At 40.4% G+C, this 25332-nt stretch overlaps 4 protein-coding genes across 4 annotated transcripts; all 4 read right to left on the bottom strand.

The window, feature by feature from the left end:
- Window positions 1-2657: 2657 nt before the first annotated feature.
- Window positions 2658-4587, bottom strand: cav3 (caveolin 3). Its single transcript, XM_070903247.1, has 2 exons — window positions 4419-4587; window positions 2658-3047 (listed from the first exon to the last, which is right to left on the bottom strand). Exons 1-2 carry the CDS (start codon window positions 4533-4535, stop codon window positions 2706-2708), a joined length of 459 nt encoding a protein of 152 aa, XP_070759348.1. The 5' UTR covers window positions 4536-4587; the 3' UTR covers window positions 2658-2705.
- A 3361-nt stretch (window positions 4588-7948) lies between these two features.
- Window positions 7949-9400, bottom strand: LOC139283112 (caveolin-2-like). The gene is made up of 3 exons (XM_070903069.1): window positions 9200-9400; window positions 8309-8496; window positions 7949-8108 (listed from the first exon to the last, which is right to left on the bottom strand). The coding sequence occupies exons 1-3, from the start codon at window positions 9398-9400 to the stop codon at window positions 7949-7951; spliced, it is 549 nt and encodes a 182-aa protein (XP_070759170.1).
- Window positions 9401-14246: 4846 nt separating this feature from the next.
- gpr61l (G protein-coupled receptor 61-like) lies at window positions 14247-15539 on the bottom strand. Its single transcript, XM_070903370.1, has one exon. The coding sequence runs from the start codon at window positions 15537-15539 to the stop codon at window positions 14247-14249; it is 1293 nt and encodes a 430-aa protein (XP_070759471.1).
- A 2698-nt stretch (window positions 15540-18237) lies between these two features.
- On the bottom strand, window positions 18238-22723 carry parp3 (poly (ADP-ribose) polymerase family, member 3). Its single transcript, XM_070902417.1, has 11 exons — window positions 22582-22723; window positions 22109-22311; window positions 21871-21996; window positions 21360-21539; window positions 21119-21257; window positions 20469-20692; window positions 20224-20379; window positions 20027-20113; window positions 19768-19945; window positions 19537-19680; window positions 18238-19251 (listed from the first exon to the last, which is right to left on the bottom strand). Exons 2-11 carry the CDS (start codon window positions 22292-22294, stop codon window positions 19076-19078), a joined length of 1596 nt encoding a protein of 531 aa, XP_070758518.1. The 5' UTR covers window positions 22295-22311; window positions 22582-22723; the 3' UTR covers window positions 18238-19075.
- Between the last annotated feature and the right edge of the window lie 2609 nt (window positions 22724-25332).

Here is a 25332-nt window from a genome sequence, read left to right as displayed (position 1 = left end):
CATTTGCAATGGATTTGCCTACATGTGAACTGTTACTTGAGATATTGTTAGATGTGAGATGTCATGGCTGTCACTGGTGAAAAAAAGAAGCTTAAAAAATAAATAAAGAACGAAAGCAGCAAAAATTGCACTGACAACTTTATTATTTACTCCTAGCTGATCCTCATTAGAGCTCCCTCTGCCTCCTGAAATGTCCGAACAAATAATTGGCACCGTTGCTGGAAATGTTCTAGAGGGATGTTTGTCCACGCTGAATCAATGGTTCCTGCAAAACTGAGTTCCTGCAACTTTTTGGCAGCACATTGAAACTCTGAACATCCTGTTCACCTCAGCCCCAAAATGCATTATTGAGTTGAGACCTGGAGACTGCAGATCACTAGAGTGAACTAAAGTGACTTGTGTCTCTGGAGGTCTCTCAAGGCAAGAATTGCTGTGTGACATAGTGCATGTACCATAGCATTCTTTGTTGCAAAGCTAATTAAGTCTGAGGCCATTGTGTTGTCATTTTGGTTTATATTCATTGTAAGTGTTTCAAGTATATGAGCCGTCTAGAATGTGAATCATTGGTTATTTTGATTACAGTGCTTCAATTATCATTCACCAATGATGAGGAGAGAACTGGATAAAAACAAAAGCTGTACAATAAAAACAATACAATCCAATATCTCTGCATTGAAAACTACCTTTGTGAAGTTTATAATGTTCAATTTTAGTCGAGACACTGGAAGACGTGTGTTGATTCAGCTTTCAACTCTATTATTCAGCTCATCCTGATATTTTGTCTCTCTCCCACTTTACATTGTATTTACAATATAATGTAACAAAGTGCAACATCACAAACTACAGAGTTATCATTACAAGCTTTGCAGGAGTATTCAACTGCATTGTACTGCTACGGTGTTGCTTTGATATTAATATTGTGTGCATTGCAGGATTAATTAATGAAGTGTCAAAATTACTGCGTCTGTGTACTATATATTTTTTATTTTTATGGCTACTTTAGGGGGAGTTCCCTTGTAGCCTCGATAATGTGACCTTTCATAAGACAATCTTGCGCCATTATATCAGGAAAAGATGCCAATAAGTGTGGAGGGCAGTTTATGTGTATAGAATGTCTGTAATTATACCAGTTTAATTAATCGTTTGCATAAGGCAAACAAGTCACTGAACACATAAATAAAATCATGAGATCTGTATTTGTGGAGAATCTGTTGTATTTTGGTTCCAAACATATTTATGTATTCTACATGTTCACTGTCTCTGTATAGTTTGGCTAATAAATCACCCTTGCTTGTTAATTACACTGGCTAATACAGGTCATTAATCAAAATAATGTTTCAACACAGTTCGGTGTTTCTGCTCATACCAACTCTAACTGTGCATTTTCTAGCACAACAAAGAATTAATCGGCCAGAAAGAAACACACTGAGGTCATGAACAAAGAAGCGTTTGGTGACACTGAATCATCAATAAAGAGATGCATATGATATAAGATACACATCAGCAACCTGTGAAGGGTCCTCCAGGCTGACTGAAGTTATCAAAAATATCACTGAAACACAGTTAAGATGTATGGTGAATCTCACAAATGTGTTTCTTAAGCCTCTCAGAATGATTTAAAATAACACCCATAATGTACTTTCAATCAAATACTAAACCAGTGGTGCAATATACTCGTTGTAAGGACAACTTCATCAATTGCAAAATGTCTTTAAATGACTTTCAGTCCACGTATAATTTGTCTTTCTACACTGCAGGTGAACAACAGCAGCAAAGGTACTTCTGCATAATCAGTAGCCAATCAGTCAATAACACAGTGGAATATTGAGAGGTCTCATTGAGAAGTTTTTACTTTACTCCATCAGTAGTTAGGTCCATACTTGTTTACACACACTTGACCGAAATATGCAAACAAGTAGGTTTAATATTCCACTCATCATGCTTTGATGAAAGGAAGTCGATTATCTGCATGGCTGGTTCCAAACATATTTCTTACATCTGCAAGTCTCCAAAAAGTCTGTAGGGGTCATCAGATAGGAGGGGAACATATCAAAATACATTTTTTGAACACATAAACAAAAGACAAAATGATTATGCAGAGAAAACATTTTCCATTCATTTGTTTTGTTAGAGCTTTTCTAATAAGGGTTACATATTTGATTGTCAAATTCAAATCAATCTCACGTTAAACAATACCAGACACAGCAACATACAGCTTCAATATAACTTTTAAAAATGGCCAAATGTAATACATAATGCATACAGGCAGTATTGTCCACAGGTGCAGCAGTTTTTGGGGAGTTCATTTCATTTGTTGTGAATGAGTAGCTATTGTCTGAGCTTTTTGTGATACAAATAAATGAGGGCAGACAGATCCTCCTCACGGCAGGCGGCCCCTCTTCGTCCTCAGTGAGGAGCACTGAGCCCTCCAGGAGTGCCAGAGCTGTCACGGAACCACGCTGTCTGCTGCAGCTGTCACAGAGCTTCTGGTGGCAAAAGGCACACCAGGCATGTCAGGACTCAGAGCTGAAAGCTTGAGGGTGGGAGGGTGGGGAACAGCATGTTATGAACGGAGGAGGAGGAGGAGGAGGAGTATGAGGAGGAGGAGTATCAAGGAGTAAGCAAGATGGCAGGACTAATCTTCTGGTGTATAAAAAGATACCGCACTTCATCCGATCATATTACAAACATTACTGTGGAAGTTCTTAGACTTCTTTGCGCAGTGCAACGCGCACGCTGCTGAAGATCTTGCCCAGGGCTTCGAAGAAGGGATCACAGAAGGTCTGGATGCAGAGTGAGTAGATGCGGCTGATGCACTGCGACTCAATCAGGCAGCTCTTGATGCAGGGAACCACAGCCCAGATGTGGCAGAAGGAGATGCACGCGAACAGGAAGCCCCAGAGCAGAGCAACAGGGATGCCGAAGACAGCAGACAAGATGCGGTAACACCAGTACTTGGTCACAGTAAAGGTGGTGTAGCTGAGCTTCCACACCCCATCCAGGCTGTGTGTACCGTCAGGCTCTGCAATGACATCCTCAAACTCCACCTAACGGGAAATTTAAAAGAGGCTTTCATTAATACACATCCCTGAGTGCATGCCGCTTTTATCCATCTGCCTCCACCAGCCCTCTGTGGGCTCCAAGTAATATGCACATGCCAATGTTAAGTGTAAAGATTATGCTTGTGCAAGCTGCAGCGTGTTAGGGTCAGATTTATGCAGAGAAACCAATTATCTGTTGCACTTCATAGAATTAATAAAAAAAACTTAATGTAGTGGCATACAGGAAAAGTTATGGAGTGGCTTTTAATACTGTGACCAAATCATTCTGAAAGCTCTATTCCAACACCGAAGTTCACCTCATGAAAAATGCATGACAGCAACTGTACGATGGTCCAATTCGTTTTAAGTTTTCAGTATGTGCCACCTGGTCTTTTGGACACTGCTGCATTCTGAGCTGAGACGTGTTAATTAACTTTTCTGAAATCATGGCAGGCAGATGCACAGCACATCTAAAATCGCGTTCTTTTCTTCCAGACCATCAGATACGATCAGTATGGGAAGTAACAAGTCGCTGTTCGTTTCCCTGCAGAGGTGGCAGCCTGAGATCATCCTCTGAATGAATGGCTGGACATGCACTGTTTTATATTGTCTCTGCAAAGGTCTGGCCTCTTTCAGCTCTTAGATGGATTGCAAAAGACACAACCAGTGTTCTTTAGAAACAACTGATGGATACCCATATGTTCCAAAGCTGGTTAATCTGATTAGTCAGAGGATCAGATGCCCTGACTCATTAGGGATACTGTTTCAATAGATATTACAGATCCACTTTATTTTAATGAAAAGGCTAAGAAAAAACAAGAATTGGAAATGTTAGCAGAAAACGACTGCATGGATTAGAAATGTAAATGCTTATTTATCGCTTACTGTAACTCATAGAGCAGACTATTACTGAGGTCAAACAATTCAGTTTAAAAATACATGATCTTTATCTTGATGAAAGCAGTCATGATGTAAATCATTCCAAACTGAGCCATGCAGACACTAAACATATGCTCTGCTCATAACTCAGGATTTACCATCTTCAGCTTCATGTTTACATGAACTCCTTCCAGTCAAACAAAATATAATCTAAATGTATATTCAGTCCTTATGGAGAATATTTTGTGGTAATAGCTTGGCAACAATGGCAGGATAAACAGTAGTCAACCCCAGTGTATCAGTTTCACATCCTTCTACCCCATTCCCAAAATAAACGTTATGTTCTGCTCTGGCAACAGGAATAGTTCTTGGTCTATTTAAGGATTTTCCAGACAGTATAATAACCTGTTCTCCTGTCTTTGTTCCTACTAACACCTTTATTCATGCCAAGATCTTAATCCTCTCTCTGACAGGGTGCTGTCTCCATGCTGCACAAACCTTCACCACGTCCTCATTGATCTGCTTGGGGTCTCTGTTGATTAGATCAATCTCCTTAGTGTGGCTGTCCTTCACAATCTTCTCCTCGTTGGTGTTGTACTGGTACTGATCCGCCATGGTGGGGCTGCAGGTCCTGGACGGGCCGGAGACGGTGAGAGTAACCCTTCCTGGATCAAACGCCTCAGTTCACTTCTGAACCCCTGTATCACCACTGTGACGCTCCCTCTGACATGCCAGTGGACAGCTGCTGCAGACGTCCTGGTAAAAATGGAGGCCTTACCCCCACCCTGCACAGACACAGGACCCCACACACACACACAGAAAGTGTACACACACACACACACACAATGTAATGCACACAGACAGAAAAGGCATGCCTTAAAGGAGAACCCAGGGTTGTGTCACATTTCACACAGGGTTGTGGGGCTAGCTGGGCAGGGTTTACACAGTGGCACGAACTTCCACCACAGAGTGAGGCAGCAAGCACAAACACACCCTCCTGCTCTGGCTTCAGTTAGAACACAGTGTTTTGTGTCCTAATACTGAACTTCATTTGAACAGAAAGACGTTTTTCATGTGTTCACAGCTAAATTGCAAGACAGAAGAGACAAACAGACAAAACTCAATGTCATCATGAATACAAGGATTGCAGAACTCTGTACCGTTAATGTAGATTCACACTATTACTATTACTGTGTAATATTTGCTATAATTCAAAGGGAGTAATGTGATTTACACTAATATGGCACACAAAAATATGAGTAGTTACAAAGGAACGAGAGAGGAACGAATCAGGAACGTTAATGAGTAGTTCCTGAACAACAAATTGAGGACTATATAGTAGATAATGATGAGTTAACAGACTGGGAGATACTATATTAATGAATCATTAGGTAATGATTAGTTAATAAGTATCTGTGGATCAGAATAGCAACCACTTTCTTCACAGGTCTGATTAGATCTGAACTAGTAGCCGCTCATTCATTACTAATAACTTAACAATTAGTTACTCTGTTTGTGGTACATCATTCTGAGTAGTTACAATATAGTCCTTCGTTACGTCATGATTATCTGATCATTACTTCATTTAAGTTTTGATCAAAACTTCCATAAAGTAGTAATACTGTGCCGCACTCCGATATGAAACTTATCAGAGCGGAGAGATTTGCCTATATTGCATGCTAAATGCTAATGTTTCTTTGCAGATGCAATGCCCCAAAACATATAAAAGAACTGAGTAGACATTAAAGAAAATGGAATTCAGTTATTGGGACTCAATCATGATACATATTCTAATCAACGTGTTTGCTTTCATAACCACACTCATAACAATAAAGCGGTTCAGCCATTTAAATGTTTCACAGTCTTAGTGGTGCCCAACAGAGAGAGTTCACACAAGTTCCTGAGCCTCTTGTTCCAGATATTTCTGATTTCAGCGAGGCCCAATACATAAAATTCAATAGTCTCCCAAAATAAAAATGATTCAGTCTTCCTTAAGCTGTGCAGTTGTTGCTATCAGTCATATCTTTCTATATCAGCATGTTGCATAAACAAACTCCAAAAAGAGGGGAGGAGGTGCCTATGAAAACTGGTGCAAGGACTCAGAGCACCACCCAGTTCTGTTGCTATTTATCTCAGGCAGTGGGGTGCAAGAACAGTTACAGGAAGCGTGACTTTGGCGCATGGATTGGCATTCTTTGCATCAGTTCCCTGGTGGCACAGACAGGGACGAGGAGGGAGGGGTGGAAGGGGATCAGAGTGCATGTGATCGGGAGCCAACCCAATTACAGGAGTATTCTTGGTGTGGCAATGGAGAGAGTAGAGGCCAGTTAGGCATGGAGGCAGAGGGACAGAAATAGCTCCAAAGAGAGTCATGGTGGGCATACCTCTGCCTCTATGGGTGTCAATGCAGTGAGCTGAGATTGCACTGGCTCCTGTCTTCCATTTAATGTAGACAGACACGCAGGGCTCTCAGATTTATATTTAGACTCATATAGAATGTAATGGTGAGAGTGGGTATCAGTAACTCCGGTTGTTTTGCAAATTATCCATCGTGCCTCCTCTGAAATGAACAGTGCTGTTTGTGTTGCTGCTTTTTATTATTTGTTATTCAAAGTAATGTTCTTACATATCTTAATTACTGAGAGGAGTAATTTGTCACAGGATTTTTAATGCACATTTTTCTCAATAAGTCATTGTCTAATCTCCAAAAATCATCAAATTAGTGACTTCCTGGAGTCTCTGCTGATTGCCTAGCAACCTCTCAGTGATGCCAGTATTCAAGAAAGTCCCGCATGTAACCCCCCCCCCCACACACACACACACACACACACATATAAAACCTGTTTTTCCGTGTTTCCAGTCTTTGTGCTAAGCTAAGCTAACTGGCTGCTGGCTGCAAAGCTTCATATGCACAGTACAAACATGTGCGTGGTATTGACCTTCTCGTCTAACTCCCTGAGTAAGCGTATTTCCCAAAATATCAAACTATTCCTTAGTTTGTGTTACACCTTTGTATGATCATTGTCTTTCTTTACTCTTTCTAAAACCAAGGTCATGTGAATACTTCATGAAGAGAAAGCATTGTTTTCTTGTCTTTTAACATTTCGTTGTCATGTCCAGTTGATTTACTTTGATTTTGCGATCTAAAGGTACTGTATGTTTTCATCTTTTTTCATCCATAAGTTAAATAGATTTGATTCAAGACAAAAATAATGTTGTTGATATCTGCAGAAATGTGCTGCACTGTGTGCTTGCTGTTTTGATATGAACTGGATCTGATTTGAATGTGAAGACGCTTTTGCATCTTTGTCATTGCTGTTATTTGGTCTGTGGCTACTGATGATTAACCAGGTGGCATCTTTTGCATCCCTAATATGAAATAAAGTACTCATTAATATGGGAAAACAAATGTTTGAACTGAATTCAACCAAAACATTTTGATTGAGTCAACCATATCTCCATACAGAACAGAACAGTACATTACAATCAAAGAAAGACAAAACATTTATTGAAATTCATGTGATTTCATTCAACTTATTTACAATGTCATTACATCAATGTCAGTATTATTAATGCAATAATTTAGTCTTTCTCAAAGACATACACTTGTTCATTCAGAGACTGTTAGAGTTTACTGTCTCAACTCTATCAGCATCTCTTTTGCTTTATAAGCCAAAATCTCTGGGTTTATATGTAGATCATTTTGCTTTATGCTTTATACTAATTTTCTTGCTATTTTCTGTAATTGTGCATTATGTAGTTTTAGTACCATTTGCCCCACATATTCTAACAACACATTCTTATTTAGGTCCTGGCTTAGAGGTAATTCTGTGTATCATCCATCAACATCATAACAAAAGGGACAACTTGACATATGTGCCAGCAAGCCGAATATCATGATCATGGTGAACCAGAATACAAAACAATTAGGATGCAGATTATAGGTGGAATTAGTATGCAATCTGTTATCCCTTTCATTTTCTCTGTGTCCTCTGCTTTAACCAAACATTTACACACAGTGTGTTTTTCTATCTGTCTTCATCTTTTGCCAGATGGATGGTGATTTGACCACAGCACTTTCCAATACTGGTGAAGACGGGGCTGATGAGAATTTTCAGTATGCTGCCCCACACAGTCTGGACCCAGTGCATGTTGATGAGAAGGAGCTGCACACAGGGCATGATCAACCTGCAGAGATACAGGGAAGTGGACAAGACATGAGCTCATCTCATTCATAATAAATAGAAAGAAAAAGGGTTCCCATAGGGGAAAAAACTGTACCACTACCATTTCAAATTCAACTACCTACTAAATGATCCTTATTTAGGAAAACGTTCATCAGTTCATCCTGGCCTGTAAGCCGACCTCATCTCAGTGTACAGTCCTACCAGATGTGAAGACAGCTGAGCACAGCAAAGAGGAGTCCTGCTGCCAGTGAGACCGGCACTGCCAGAAGGAGGGAGATGAAGCGGTAGCACCACAGTCTGGACACCTCAAACAGGGCGTGACTCCACAGCCACACTTTATCAAAGCTCCGCACAGAGGGAGGCTCTGCAATCACATCCTCAAACGTGACCTCAAGACACACACAGAGAGACACTGATTCAAGGGACAGTTTTTATAATACTGAGAACTGGGGGCATGGACATGTGGCTGTGGAAGCTACATATTACAAAATCTTGACATGCAGGATGAGAATGACGGGTAATGCACACAAATCTACTGCACTGAGCCGTTTTCAAAAGATAACAATGTAATTTTTCATCACTTGTTGCAGTGTAAGATCTTACAGACAAGGGCAAAAATAAAACTGTCTGTATAATCATGTCCACTTGAGGTCAGTATTATGCAGCATATTGATATTTACCACATTTAGTTGGTATTCTCATATCACCTGAGGACCTTCAGAAGTCGCTGGCCTAGATACAGTAATATAATCTATATATATTAACAATAGCTTTACTTAACAAAAAGCTTTGCAGAGTAAGTTTTATTTGTACATGGATTTTTTCTCATCATCATGAATCATCTCTAAAGAGTGAATTTAACACTAAAACCACACACAGATCTCTACTTCAGTTCAGCTTTGTGTTACCAGTGTTACATCTGGTTCGACAGAGACAGGAAGAGTGGTATGCGGCATGTGCAGCGGGTTTATTTATTTTACTGGCCTGTCTCTGTTTCTCTAGAGGGAAACGACATACCTCATCTTGTGGCCTGTGCTGTATGTTCTCTGTAAAGGTTTATGTGTCTTTTATGTGACGGTGCCCATTAGTTACCTTTAGACTCTTGTTGACTCTTTTGGGATCCCTGTCGTGGATCAGAGGCCTTGTGTCACTGTGGGTGGAATTCAGATCTTCAGATTGTACATCCACTGTGACTTCCATCAGTTCCCCCGCTGGTCTCTTGTCTTTTGATCTCTGGTCCTCCATTTCCAATAAGTTGAGCTGTGTCTCGGCTTGGTTGACTGCTGTGGTCATGTCATTGGAAATATGGAGGATGAGCAGGGCGTAGCAGGAGGATTGCTTGCCACTCTCACCTCCGCGGGCTTGTCACTGACACCCAGGTGGAACATAGTGGACAGCTGATTGCCTTGCTCCTGGTTGAGGAATGCCTTTATTGGCTTTTAAAGGCCTGTCATCAGTGACATTTTCCATGTGGCACACTACGTGGAAAGTCTCATTTAGACCTGCATGTGAAATGTCCAATGGCCATTGCTAATAGCACAAAATCAGCCTTCATTTCCTCCTTCAACACTGAAGCAGTAATGGTGATCAGTGGTCGGTATTTTTGGCACATATCTCCTCCTCCTCCCATCATGAAAGCAGAGTTGGCAGTGTCGGTCCATTAACAACAGACTTCTCTGCCAAGAGCTGTCCTCCTAATCGCCCCTCCAAGCTGGACTGTCTCTGCCCTGACTACAGAAACTGACTGTAGTCCCACTTATGTGTTAGTGCCACTACACATGATGCCTGTGTGTGGTCTGTACACACTTTACGACTCATAGAGTATCCAACTACTTTCATGCATTCATTTCATGCAAACAACTCGATGTACCTCTATAGTATATTGGTGTGGTGGTTGCAGTTTATGCTACATGCCAAACTGTCCACATGCACCTAGTGTAAGTAAGTATAAATGTAATGGCATTTATACTTCTGCAGGTTAATACAGCCATGTACTCATGTACTTACCCTGGGGCAAAAACCAGTTGTGGGCTTTTGTCTTAGCAGGTAGTGTGCAGTAGGTTTTTAGAGATTTTTACCTGAAAACAGCTGCCTGCTGCGGCCATTGATGCAGTAAAGTTGCAAGCAGAAAAATCAAACCAATAAGCTGAAACTCTGTGAGTTTGTGTCTGCAAGCTGCCCCCTGCGAGTAGTCATGTGCTGTACTATTAATATAAGAATATTGAATTTTAAGATTAGCTTATAACTCAGGCCTTTTTCGTGCCAGTTGATATTGTGATTTGAAGAGGGGACCTTCAGGCGCCCCTCAGGGCAGTAGCCTGCTTTATATTTTTTTAAACATATAGTCCACTTTCTGTTACATCCCCAGCACTGCCTTCATTAAACTGTTACTGCTGCATCAGCAAGATGGATTTGTGCTTTTGTTACACTGCATTACTTAAGCTTGTCCAAGTTTTATAAAATGTACTGCCCAGTGCTTTCATCACTTATGTGAGAAGTGTATGTTTGGTTAGTTTTCGATACACAAATATTTATTGTCAAATTGCTCCACACACACCCAGCGCTGTCCCTCATTTAGCAGCCACACAATTACACAGTAAACACTCACTTCTAACCCATGAATTACATCTGTCCTACCTTCTTACCAAGTCAAAAAATACGTATCTGACCATCCACACTGCATATTTCGGGTCTGTAGATTACGCTTGTTAACACACTGTTTATTTACACTGATCACAGACATTCCACAGACAGGCAGCAATCTGACTCCAATATCTTGTGTACACTGAGATGTCATTCACATTCTGACAAAAAAAACACAACCAGACACTTGGCAGACAACTCATATTTCACTGTTTGAAAATTCCTAGAAGCCTTCTTGTCACAGATGTCCAAACAAAGAAGAGGGAGGGGATTCACTGGTATGTAGCGCACTCTGTTGGCCATGGTTTGTTTTGCAGTTTAAAAAATAAATAAATCCTCCTTATTTATCACTGATAAAATCAGATAAATCAGCTGCATTTTCACTCACACATGCTCAGTGTTTGCAATAATACCAAAGTACTTGTTTTCCCCAATCACAGCGGTGCTGCAGTAGTAGTGGAGTGGAAGCAGTGGTCTGATTAGCAGATGATTAATGGTGTGTGTGTGGAAACCATGGTGATGAAGAGCCTCCGATAATGTGTTGTGATTGTGTCTGAGGTCTGTAGATCCTCTACTCAACAGATGCTAATTTGGTTACATCCGGCACGTCTCCTGGTTTGAAAAGTATTCATTTTAATCAAAAAATTGTATCATGTTTTGAATGAAAGACACACATCACAGTAAAACAACTTACTGCCAATTTAAAAATCAAGCAATACAAAAAGTGTTCTTTATCCAGATTAGATTGTGTCAATGCATGCTGTCTGACAGGGCTTTTTGAAACAGCAGAAATGTAATGTGCACTGGTTTGTAGTGGTGGTTTGGTGAAATAAAAAAATCCTTTTCCTGGTGACATAATTTCTACTACTCTGACAGCTTAAATTGAACTGATAGTATTGATGGTGAAGCTTTATTTGTCACAGTGGAATGTGCTGTGGTGTTGCATAACATATCGAGATGAAGATGTTTTACAAAAAACATGAGGCAAATTACAGTAAAACCTGAATACTGTGTGCATGCCCACGCATAATTTCTGGTTGCCTTGTACTGTGAATGTCTTCATCCTGAGTCAGAGGAAGTGGACAGCGGGTGTGTTAATTATACAATAAACTTGTCAGTAAGATTATCCTCTACTGACACCTGATTTACAACATAAAATCTCCTTTGCACTTTTCCATTTGATTTTAATCCACTTGTCTCATTCTTGATTACACTTTAACACAAGCAGGCATTTACTGGATACACTCCCAAGACTTCATGATTTTTAGTGCCAACTGCAAGAGACATCAAGGTATGCTACCATGCACAAGTCCTGTCTGTGTTGTCTTTCATCAGTTTATCCCAGATTAGGCCTTTGACATCATTGGACTTTCTTTCCTTTGCAGCTATTTGGCCTGATGACATTGCAATACTTGTGTAATAACGCTCCACACAGTCGGCTCAGAGGGTGACCTTTGCTCCTGCTGTCTTCTGTGATCCATATCGTGAATAAACAACAAGCAGTTCCTAGACATCTGGAATTAAATTTCCAGACTGATAAAGGAGGCACACATCATGAACGTCAGCAAAGGAGCAGGCAAATCCTTTTGTGAAACTAACAGGCGCCATTGAAATGTGATACAAGACAAAAACAAACACACTGACATTTTCTACTAACCCACATGCAACTTGATTTGAAGAGAAATCAAAGTGCCGAGCTCCAACAGTCACACCTGTTCTTCCAGATGTTTGTGGAACAACATGCTCATCATCTGTTTCTCTAATCCGTTTTAATTAAAAATAATGTCTGACAGTAGAGAGAATCCAGAGCTCTGAATGCCGTGAATAGTGATGTGATGTATAGTGACACAAAAGTCCTTCAGACAGGTCACACGGAGAGATATGGTGGTCATCGAGACTGTGTCCTAATTTTTATTCATCGATGTTTAGTTTTACAAATACTGTATCTAGATCCAGTTGATGTTTTGTTCCATCCCTGTTTCTTATGGACACAAGGGTTCATGAAATTCAAATGTCAGCATGTGTAGATTTTTTTTTCCATAATGTTGTCAGCAGCTGTCGCTCGAGATACCGGATAAGTAATGTAAAATTTGCCTTGCTGGTCTCATAATTGAATGACTTGACATTTGAGAGGAGATAGGAGAGAATGAGACAGATATAATGTATGGATAAAAAAAGTCTCACGGCATGTTTGTGTGCAGTGTGTGTTTATGTATCCTCCTGGTAAGAAAGCTAATGCAGTGTTCACCGCAAAGTATTGATTACACAACCACAGTTATGTAAGAGTGGTGTATACTCTGGTTAGTGACAGCCATACAGCAAAATGGTGTTTGCCGTTATTTGCTTTAACCACACTGTTCCTCTTTATTCGTCATGTCTGCTGTTTGTGAAAGACTAATACAAACAGCAGAGGCCATAAAATAGCACTTTGTTACCACTCTCAGAGCATTATCAATGCCCAGTAATGATTTACATTGTAAATTCACTATCTCCGCCTCACTGTACCCATTGTCACTATTATCGCAGGGACTTGTGCTACCTTACCATCAGCCTCTATTCACATGTTAATGAGCCTCTCTTAACTTATAGGCCTCGTGTAATCAGTCTGCATGTGAAAAGCAAGCATGAGCCAGATTTAGTAGACTCCAGTCAGGATTTAAAGCTAAAGCATACATCCAGCCGAACGGTCCCCGTTGCTATGTGAGTCACAGGCTCACTCAATTTCCATGACGACATGGGCAGATGACATTCACCATCTATCAGCATATCTGTTGCACACAGGAACTCTGAGTTATTGTCCCTCAGATTCATGAGAGCTCCTCTGTTAGTGCTCTGAAGGGATCTTTTCGTGATATGTGGGAGTCACACTATGCTGCCGTTTATCAAGTTATTCCTTAGATATGAAGGACCATTTACATCCAATACTTCACAAAGTTCAACAGAGTCAGTCACCAATATAAGATCTCAATATACATATTGTTATTGACATGAAAAAATAATACATGTGGAACCAACTCATATTCATATGGAATGCAAATTGTCCCTAATGAAATACAATACAACATTTAAAGATCCATCCAATTATGACCTTGTTAATGTAGTTACACTCCAGATTTTCACATTTATAAGCATATAAAACGTTTCTACAGACATCATCAAATCAGGCCAATTGTAATGTGAATGGAAAATATGTGCAAGGGAACATTTATTACACTTTCAATATTTCATGTTACAGTACAGCCATAGCACCTTGACTTAAAATGAGAAAGTGATGTGGGACAAAATCCATAGTCATTGAAATTTCTTTGTGGCCAGTATGGACAAAAGGAACAATTTACAGCAACCAATAATCATTCCAATGTACATGTGGGCACGTCAGTATTGTTTTAAGATAGACTTAAAATGTGAACCTGTCCGTTAAGAAAAAAATGTCCCATAGAAAACTGACATGGTCGATACATTAACACTGTAGTCCATAACTCATGTTGGCCAGTGTCTAAGCGTGCTCCTCAGGTATTTGTCCTGGGATCTTTATCCCCTGGTCTGTAGTGTTTTTGGGACAGGAGTTGACACAGCTGGACTGGGTTTCAGCTGTGCTGCTGGTCCTCTGGATGAACTGAAGGAAGTTCTCCTGAAGGGAGCCCTCGTGGCTGGATGCCCCAAACTCCGCCGGCTGGGTCAAGCAGCAGCGTCGAAACTTTACCAGCTCCTCTCTGATCTGCCTGTTCAACAGGCCGTAGAAGAACGGGTTAACGGCAAAGGAGGAGTAGGCCAGCCAGGTGACCGCCTCCTCTAAGTCCCCGGGACTCTGCATGGAGCCAGTCAGGGACATTTGCAGGTGGAAGATGAAGTAGGGCAACCAGCAAACCAAGAACTGGCCGACAATGAATACCAAAGTAATGGCAGCCTTGCCGCCACTGAAGGCCCTCTCTGGGGATAATCTTTGGGGCAGAGTGCGGGTGGTGGTGATCATGGTGGTCTGGCTGTTGATGGAGTCAGAGCGATTCTTAGCAGGGCTCGCATTTGTCCATGTAGGCACAGCAGGGACTTGCTGCAGGGCTGCAGAACGAGCTACCTTGTACACGGCACAGTAAACAGCAAAGATAACCACTGCAGGGACCAGGAAACAGACCACGCTGAAGAGCACAGCAAACACACTTCTGAGACGACTGTGGCTCGCGTGGAGAGAGCAGTGAGCGGCAGCAATAGAGCTCTGATGTCCATAGGCTGGCCATCCAAAGAGCGTGACCAAAGCTAGGAGGACTGACTTAACCCAGATTAGGAGCATGACACCAATAGCGAGGTTGATGGTCATCTTCACTTCATAACGCATGGGGTGTACGATATAGAAGTAACGCTCCACACTGATGGCTGTGATGGTGAGAATGGAAAGACAAATGAGGAAAACGTTGAGGAAGATGTAAACCTGACACTCCAGAACAGTAAACACCACGGTGCCAAAGAAAGGTGAGCTGGATATGATACCCAAAGGCATGAGGAGGATGGCACACAGCAGGTCCACTGCACAAAGGTGACACACAAAAGCGAACCTCTTCAGGTGCGGCGCACGAGCAATGGCCACCATCATGCCAGTGTTGGCCAACAAAGCAATGAGGTTAAGGGTCACCATGCAGAACAGCCCAAAAAGGTCTTTGATCTGTGACTGGGAGCTTGTGACGACGCCCACATCGGCGGGAACCGTAGGATTGGGCTCCCATAGGGCAGTGGTGAGATTTGTCACCGAGTGATTTGGCACAGAGGCTATCATGGGACCAGTCTTGTCGGCCATTATTCATTCTCAACTTCCTCCATTTGTATCTCAGATGTCTTCATATGTGGACGTCCTGTGTTGAGAAGACAGAAATCATGTTATGTATAAACATTTTTAAGGCAGTTCAGACATTTGAATTGCATTTCTCTATCTTTTCCTGTTCGTACAGTATGTAACATAGTTGAATACTGATACAGGACGTGGTTAGGTTATTTAATATCATATGAATTAATTGAAAAATATATTGCAATAAAATTTCTGCTGATTACTGACCTCTAATTGGAATCATGCAAACAGTTGCTTACATATTTTAAGTGTAAACAGACACACTTGTGGGTAAATTGGAAACTGTTTACTGTAAAATATGACAATGACTAGCCTTGTTTAAGTAAAAATCTGTATTAGCCCCCTTGAGGGCCTTTCTGCTCTGTGGTTAAAGATAAGAGTTGTGAGGACAATAAGCAATGACACGCTTCAGTAGTCTGAGCTGTTTGCTTCCAGCGATCTTATTTAAGGTTTTCCAGAGTGCTTTTGCTTTAGGTCCAACTGCAGTCTAATATGTTTGTTTGTTTAACATTTCATCTGTGATTTCTCTTTTTATATACTTTCAAATGTCATTGACTCTCGAATTTTATCTAAGAAATGAAAAGAAAAAAGTAAAAAGTAGTATCAAACTGAGATATACTGGTCTCATGTGCAACCAAAGGACAGCCTTTATGAGTAAACAAAAGCTAACGTGCATGCGAGTGTTAGTTCGATATATGGAAACAATTAATTGTTCTATTATAAATCCATAAATATTGGAGAGATTCAAGTCTGCCCATTCTGTCAGAGTGCCAAGCACTGACAAGTTAAAAGGCAATCAAAGCTTTCACCTGCTTCATCTTTAAAAGCTCTGAACACACTTTGTGCAGTTTCAAGACAAAGATTTTTACCACTTTCGAGCACACTTTTGTCACTGTTCTAGGGAATAAATCGGTTAGAAAGTTCAATCAATTCAAATCAAGTTTTGTTCGGCAAAAATAAGTAGTTTTGAAAAATATCAGTACCTGACATTCATCCTCTCTGCAGTATGCAATGGTGTGCTGATAGTAAATATATATTTTAAAAACATCAATACCTTCATATCTCATTGTTTGGTAAAACATCGATTTTCATCACCAAAAGTAAAAAATACAGCCCTTACTTACCCATGATCCACTCTCTGTCTGTGTGGTTCAGTCAGTTCAGACCAAACAGGTTCACCAGTCTGATTTGACAAAGCTCCTGTTGAAGTCCCACATATGTTTAGATAAGACCAAACCAGAGGAAGCCCCGCTTTGTTTTTATTATTTCTTTTCAAAAAAGTAAAACAGTCAGCCCTCCAACTGAAAATCCACCTTATCAAGTCCAGTTGAGATTTGGTTCTTCTGCAGAGGTCTAGACTTATCACACGTGTATATCTCCAATCAAAGAAGTGCTGATCACTGATTCCATGATGATTGTAGATGGTAAATGATGCTTCCTCTCTCTCCTCCAATAACACTCTCATTCCTGTCCTGTGCTGTGTATGGCAGTGACTGTCACACATTGTATTGTGTGATTGTGTTTTTTTTTTGTTTTTTTTGTTGCTTTCAAATAGACACACACTCCACTGTCCCACTTCCAGAGACCGGTCTTCCCTGGGTCCTAATTTCCACCAGTTTAAGGGGAAACTCATGTTTACCCTGATGCAGCCAGCACTGGATCTTTGCATTAGTAGTATTATTTATTGAACTCAGAGGCAACTGTAGCGTTACTAGAGAATGAAACTGTTCCACTGACAATAAGTAAGGGATTGACTGTTGTAGTCACCAAAATAAAATGCATACTATTTTATTTGTTCTACAGAAGTGATTGTTTTTTTTACACCCCAATTATCTGTATTCCATAGCAGCGGTTCCCTAAAATTTCTGAGCCCAATTAATGAGCCCAAAACGCCATCTTCATATGACTACATCCCAAGTACCCTACCTGAATATTTTGTCCTTATAAAAATGTCTTAGTGCAGAAGTATAAAAGGTAATAGTATACATTTCATCCACCCCAAAGTCTTGAAACAGTATGTTTAACTGTTTTGGGCCATAATTGTAGCAGCCTTCTGGAGCTAATTAGTGTCCAAAAAATGCAAAAAGTGGGAACACTGTTCAGTTTATGCAAGTTTCCCACAATCTTATCAGCAGTTTTTGAATGTTTTTATCTCAATTTTAGAACCAGAGGGTCATGCAAAATTAACTTTTAAGTCCTGTGTATGTCGATTAGATGTTCACATTGTTGTCTTTTAAATATTTCTACGTCTCTCCAGGTAGGCCAGAGACCAGGATTATTATTTGAACTCAAAGTCAGATAAAATGAAGGATATCAAAAACAGGATTATTCGATAATATGCATTTCCAACTTGCTATACAGGATGTAAATCTGAAAATGTTGAATGAATCCTTGCAGTCTGACATTAGATGGATAAGACTATCTATGTTCTCTCACCATCATCAACATCTTTTTCTAGATGTATAACTGCCATACAAACAAATGATTATATTGCTGTTTATCAAATGTCAGCATGCAGCGCACTGAAGATTTCTTACATCAAAACCATTATTGATAAACAATGACTACCAACACACCTAAAACAGCAAGAATACAAAAAGATCCACATTTTTTATAGCTCAGCATCCAAAAGGAAAACCATTGCAATACATCGGGAGGGGCACTTTAATTTATTAACTCATCATTGGTTCAAATAATGTCTTAGTGCAAAAAAGCTCAGGCAATTACATTTGAGAGGGAGTTGCTCATTACTGACACCATGAGGTGGCATTTGTAATGTAGCTAGAAGACCTACTGAGCAATACATTTGCCCAAGCTATTCATAACTTACATGATACATTACTTTTTATTGCAGAAGCACTTTCAGAGTCTTTATCAGCAGCTCAACAAAATATTAGATTTATAACAGTGCTTGAATATATACTTTGGCTTGTAAACGTATCTGTGCATAAGGTGCCTTTTTTACTTCTGCTCTACTCTACAGCATTATTCAAAAAACTGCAAAGGCATGCTGTAAAGTCCTCCTGCATGGTATTTTCTCTCTGAGGGACAGGTTTATATTAGCATTAAATAATGCAATATGTAAAAAGTAAGCAACTCAAACCAGAACTGAGATGACAAATAGAAGACAATGTGCAGCGAGTACTTTGAAAACAAAACTGTGCAAATATCTAGAGACCTTTTAGACATTTATCTCTTTAAATATCTTTCTATCTTTGTATGCAGAAAAGTAAATACCGCATGTCAGTGTGTGTTTTAACAGAAGTGCAGTCTATCCCACTTTAACTGTGTGCAAAATATAAGGCACAGAGAAGTACAAGTCATTTATGCATCATGGGAGGAACATATGCACAATAACTGCAATAGTGAAGACAATAATTACATTATTATAGGAAAACAGCATAGCCAGGCTTTTTTAGAAAGCCCCTTACATAGAAGGAAGGGGGAACTTTCTCTTTCAAAGGAACTTTTCCTTTCCTTGAGTTGAATTAGTACTTCATGTTCAGCTCCAGCAGGTAACGAATGCGACACTGGCTCTCTTTGTAGATGAGATATTCACTGTTGCTGAAGCTGCTATCTGAGAACTGGGCCTGAGCTATGGGCTTACCCTGAGGCACAGCGACCTTCTTGCCTTCCAGGGTGACGAAGACGTCCTTGGAGGGATCTGAAAAACACGGGAGTTAACGACTTTACCAAACAAAAGATTCTGCATGATATCATTTAACACAATATCAATATTGGGGGAAAATGAGAATAGATTTCTTATTGAAATAACTTGATCTTGAACATTAACTGCATGTTTCTTTTTACGCACGTGTCTCACGAGTACTACTGTTGTTACTGTTGTACAACTTTGGACACCAAAGACTCTCTCTCAATATACTGACTGAACCTGAGAGCAAGATACGCTTAATTTTACTGTGTGAATAAAACTGACTGAGTCTCGTACCTGGCTCCACTGATCCTCGTGCCACCACACTATCAAAGCCAGCAGGAGCCTTCTTCAAGGAAGAGTTGTCTCTGGTGATGGTATATTCTTTGCCGAGGGCTACCTCATTCAGAAACATCACTCCAGTATTTTTAGAAGTGCGCACTAAAAATACAACACCATGTTATTGTTATGATTGCAATTAATGTCATTATTATCTTCTTCAATCCCTGTATTTTCATGCAGCCTCACCGTAACCTGCAGACTTGCTGTTTTCAGATGCAAAATAGATACCGCGACCAACGCGGCCTCCTGAATGGGGCATTATCCTCAGGCCACTCTTCAGGATAGCTGCCACCACCGCTATGTTTGTACCATGCCACAGCAGATGGCGGTTCTCCAGACTGTCATTCTCGCTAAACCGCTCTCCCTGTAACGTGCAGCGTATGTGTTAGGTCACAGGACTTCAGTCTTCTGTATCACGTTGATTAAGATTTACTGTTGTTCCTACCTCCATCTCTCGATCGACTTCCCAAACATTGATAATTCTTGGGTTACGATGGGTACATGAAGTCGCTTTCAGGTATTTTTCTATTATCTTTAAATGCAAAAAAAATAAGTTAGTATTGGTGGACAATGGGACAACATGAATGGAAGATGATCTGAGATCAGTCATGACATTTACTGAACCTTATTATCACTTCTGACCTTGAATGTTTCTGTATTCTTTTCCATTACAGTGAGCTCGCATTTGAGAGAATTGTAGTCCTGGTCTAGTGGGTGAGGAACTGTCTCTATCATCTCTTCCTGAGCCTTTTCCGTCTCTGACTTCAGAGTCTGGGCAAGCTCGATGTCAGCCAACACCTTTACAGGGCATGTAAAAGGAGAGTGACTTCAGGACTGAGAAAACATCACAGAACAACAGCTCATTGCAATCTATAAAAAAATCTCACCATGAGCATCTCTTTCTTCTTCTCCACAATCTCTTTGCTGTCGATGGTTGGCGGTCTGTTCCTGCCAAAGTTGTGCGGGATTGTGGTGAAGAACTTTGAAGAGAGGTCTTCCAGACATGATCTTCCCTTTTTTTGGTTCATGGCTCCCTCGATCTCCTCCAACACTTCAAAGCCCTTGGCAATCTGCGACTTACTGAGTTTGCCCAAAGGCATCTTCTTGATGTCTGTACCACATCCACACACACAAAACCACAAGTCCCAAAAAGGCTAGTTATTATATGTTTTCTTTGTTTTTGCTGAGAAAAGGTATCTCACATTGTGTATTTTGCCTATTTTAATGGGCAAATTGTTACTCCAATTTCTCCCAAAGGTTAGAAAACAATCGTCTTGCTAGCAAAGCCCAAGACACTGATCAGATATGATTTGTTGTGTAAATGCAGACTTCACCCTTTGGTCAATAATTTACATGTCACATCCTGCACTCCATTATCTCCAAGTTTCCTACATTTCTAAGCAATACAGAATATTCAGAGCGACAGGCACTCTGGCCCAACAGACATGTTACAGAACAGGTATTTAAGAACAATAAACTTTTGCAGGCTGCATGAACCTGTTTGTATTAAAGAGTTGGTAAACTGAGACACACCCACCGAGGTTCATACATTCCATCGCCTCTTTGAACATGTCGTTGCTGAAAATTAGCTCGATGAGGCTCTTTGTAGCGCTGTTGAGGGTGCAAGGTAGAACATGTTTTGTGACGTTTTCAGTCTTTCCATCGACACTGTCCACCTGCAATATCAAAAAGTACAGCCAGTCTGTCAGCTGATTCCATGAGATGATGCTTCTAAGTTTCATATTTGATGCTCCTTTCTCCAGTGAGATTTACATTACCTTGACCTCAGCATCCTGCTCTCCGTCCACCTCGATCAGAGTGTACTTCCCAGAGTGAGACACAAAATTTAACCGATCGCTCCAGTTGTTCTTTGTCTTGTCCTTAAACTTTTTCTCAAAGTCCTTGACAGCATTCTCAAGCTTATCAAAGCTGTTCAGTTTGCTTTGTCCCACTTCCCCCTGAATTTAGATCAGAGATGAGGTAAGCAGGGGCAATTTGCTTTATATAACAAAATCAAATACACTAACAGGCAAGGCACGAGCTGTCAAAAGTCCAGACATTATCACCACAGTATATTAAACATCACCCCCAATGCTAATGATACCGTTAATTAGGTGAATTAACACAGCCATTAGCAAATAACTGCTATCAACACATTTATCTTTAGATAATGTGTGAGGTAATAATTTGAACTCAAGGATCCACTGAAGACATTTGTTTCATAAATGAGCAAAACAGAATAAAGTAAAGGAGACAGTTTAGTAGGAATCTGCTGCAACACAAACTTACCACTCTCCCCCATCTGTTCCATGAGTAGTACTTGTTGCCTGCTTTAACAACTTGAACGACATAAAACTTATTATTGTTATGTCCAATGTTTGTCTGATTGAGCATGCAGTCATAGTCCTCATGTACCTGGTGGATATAACACAGAACATTAATCAAAATTATTTACTTTCTCTTTAAATATGACTGCATAACATTCAGTAATTTGCACTGATGTAATGTGAATGTGCATTTCTCTTACCTCTGCAGAGCTTGACAGTGAGCAGTGCTCATCCACCTTCCTCTTCCCTTTCACCTGTGGCCCTGCAGCCAGAAGGGCCTCTTTTGCGGAAGTAAAGGCATCCTTGGCCTTTGGTGTCTCAGGCTCCGCTTTCACCTTCTTGCCACCTGCCTTGGCAGCAGAAGCAGCTCGTCTCTTTGGTGCCATGGTCGTGGCTGAAAACCCTGCACAGAAACTTGCCATGTTCGTCATCAGGGCACACGACGCCTGGACAAGCTCAGACATGCCTTCACTGTACAGCTGACCCTCTCTGGCTGTCCATCCAAACAAATGAATGACTTCCCCCATACACGTACTTACAGAGTAATTACCAGTCAGCTACTGTATACTGCCATAACTAATAGCAATTCACCATTATGCAACAGTAGTTTTGGAACAAAGCAGCCAGAGGGCCTCCGCCCTTCCCAGTTTATTCCGAAGAACCGAGAACTCACCTTTGACTTGAAAGAGTCGGCGGGGCTGTGAGAGAGGAGCGCAGGCGGACGGACAGACGGGGTCTCCTCGCTGCTGACGCTGTCACCGGGCTGTGAAGGCTGCGGTCGGACTCTGATTTTCGGGAAGTTTACATTCACTTTACAGTAGGAGGAAGAGGCGGAGCTCAGCTGTTTCCTGTATTTTCCTCTTCTTGCTGCTGCTGCTCTTTGCTGGAGTGAAGTGGCGTGAACTGGAGAGATAGTTAACGGCTAACGGCTATACCGCCACCTAGCTTGTCCCGGTATGTACTGTTCTCCGCCTCCACAAAGCTTCAAAAAAGAAATAATGGGAGCCAGGACAATTAAATGAGCTCATTATTTTGACTCAATAATGCCCCTTCTTTACTGAAGAACATCTGAGGGCACCTTAGCTTTACAGTTGAACATGTATTTGGCATTTCAGAGGAAAATATATGAATGAGTTTTAGAATAACATCATGATTAGCTATAGCTAGCAGTGGCTACATTTAATAAAAATCAACCTGCTATGTGCAGTGGTGAAGGAAGTACTCAGGTTTTTTACTTAAACCTCAGTGTAGAAATACTCAAGTGAACGGCCCTGCATTCAAACTTCTACTTCAGTAAAAAAAAGTATTAGCATCAAAACATAGTTAAAGTACCAAAAGTAAAGGTATTCCTTATGCAAAACGGTCCATTTCAGATGTAATGTAATTGGATTATAATTATTGATTCCCCCCGGGTTTCAATAAAGTTTGATCTTATCTTAAGCTAGAATAATACATTTGATTGATTATATTTTCTGTCATTAATCTGAATCTGCAAAGTAACTATTAACTAAAGTTATCAAAGAAATATAGTGGAGTAAAAAGTACAATATTTGCCTACAATATAAGTGTAGTGGAGTAACAGAAAGTACCTCAAAGTCGTACTTGAGTAAATGTACTTAGTTACTTTCCACCGCTGGTTATGTGTAACATCTCAGACATCGGTAAAGTCATAGTTCACAGAGAATTTATGCTTTGGTATTTTAAAGGATAAGATTACCGGTTTGAAACAACAACACAATATAACAAGCAATTGGCTACAGTCAAGTTTTGTTTAAACAGTTATTTGTCAACTTCAACAACATCCAGTTTTGGGGGGCCCAACAGCACCCTCAAATTCCCTTTAACTGTATGAATGAGTATATTTTTTATGTTCTAAAGGGAAATAATTCCCTGACCTCCCCTCCCTATTTTCTCTTCTTCTTTCTACTTTCATTGTACAATCACTGTTAACTCCAGTGTTAAACTAAGCTCCCTATATGGTACCTCATCTCTAATAATAAACTTAACGTGCAGCTTTTCTCTGCTAAATTCACAAAAACATCGGAGAAGGCAACTCAGAAATGTGAAGTAGAATAATTCACAGCTGGGTTGGGTAATGTGTGTCTTGTGTTTGTGTTTAAAAGTGTATCTTTAGCCGTTAAATTAAAAGGTTGACTAGGTAAAGACTCATTAATGTAACTTGTACATATTAGTAAATGGTGTCATGGGTGGTGTTGTTGGCACCGATTCCCATTGCAGTCTCCTGGATGTTAATTAGATACACAGTGGATTTGTCTGATGAACAACAAATTAGTTTTGCAGGACTGCTGCTAACAACTGTGTCATACACCCAGGTAATACTGTAAAATAAACCTTGTCTTCTCATAATTATGTCTCTAAACGCACATGTTGATACTCTTGTTCTTACATTCACAGCAAGGAGTTGCTGCAGTACATGCTGTACCTGGTTTATATAATAGCAGTAATTTAATGATGGCCACTGAGCAGATCTAATAAGGTAAGACAGTGCTCAGATTATCTGTCCACTTCCTCCATATGCAAATACTCTATTTACAGCAAGCCCCAGGGCTGCTTACATGTTGCAATGTGCGAGATTAGATCAAACAATTTGGACACAAGATGGCAGTGTTAGATCACAGATACTGTATTTGTCTATTCTCCAAAGCATCTGCCTCATGTACACAGGGGTACACACTGCTGTGTGTATTCCTTGGACAGCTTTAGTGGATTTTATCCCATATCAGCAGATGATGATATTTGTGCTGGTAATTTTCATGTAGAGACTGTTTGGTCTTGGCAGATGGTGTAGATTGAAGCTGATGAATATTAGACAGCTCAGATTTCAGAACCAGACTGAGTTCAAATTTAATTTGCACTAACATCATCATGTATTCTAAATAGTCAAAGAGCTTGACTATCTGAATTACACTTTTTCCTCATAAGTCTTAAATTTATGGCTTGTTTTTAAGGCTGTGGCTCAGGAGGTTGAGCAGGACGTCCTTTTGTTGCAGGGTTGATGGTTCGATCTCTGGCTGGTGTCCACATGTTGAAGTGTCCTTGAGCAACCCAAAATTTCTCCAGGCTGGCCAGGCCAGTGCCTCACATGGCAGCTCTGTCACCATCAGAGTGGTAGGAATGGGTGAATGAGAGGCAAAGTAAAGAAGTGTGAAGTGCTTGTCCAATGAGTTTTAAAAGCACTATAAATGCGCAGTTAATTTAGCATATTATAGATATGTAGCTGTTTGCAGCAGTAGGCAGCAACACAAATGACATGAAACAATGTAGTATGACAGCAGATTTGTGCAGTTTACTAAGACTACAAGGTTTATTCCGTTAAAGCATTTTTGCATGTACTATCCTCTGGAATATACATGCCATGATGATGTGCAAAGAAATAGTCAGACCATAAGTCATTTTGGTATTA

This window comes from Enoplosus armatus, chromosome 3, assembly GCF_043641665.1.
Source record: "Enoplosus armatus isolate fEnoArm2 chromosome 3, fEnoArm2.hap1, whole genome shotgun sequence".
NCBI lineage: Eukaryota > Metazoa > Chordata > Actinopteri > Centrarchiformes > Enoplosidae > Enoplosus > Enoplosus armatus.
This window is presented reverse-complemented; position numbering and strand designations above follow the sequence as displayed.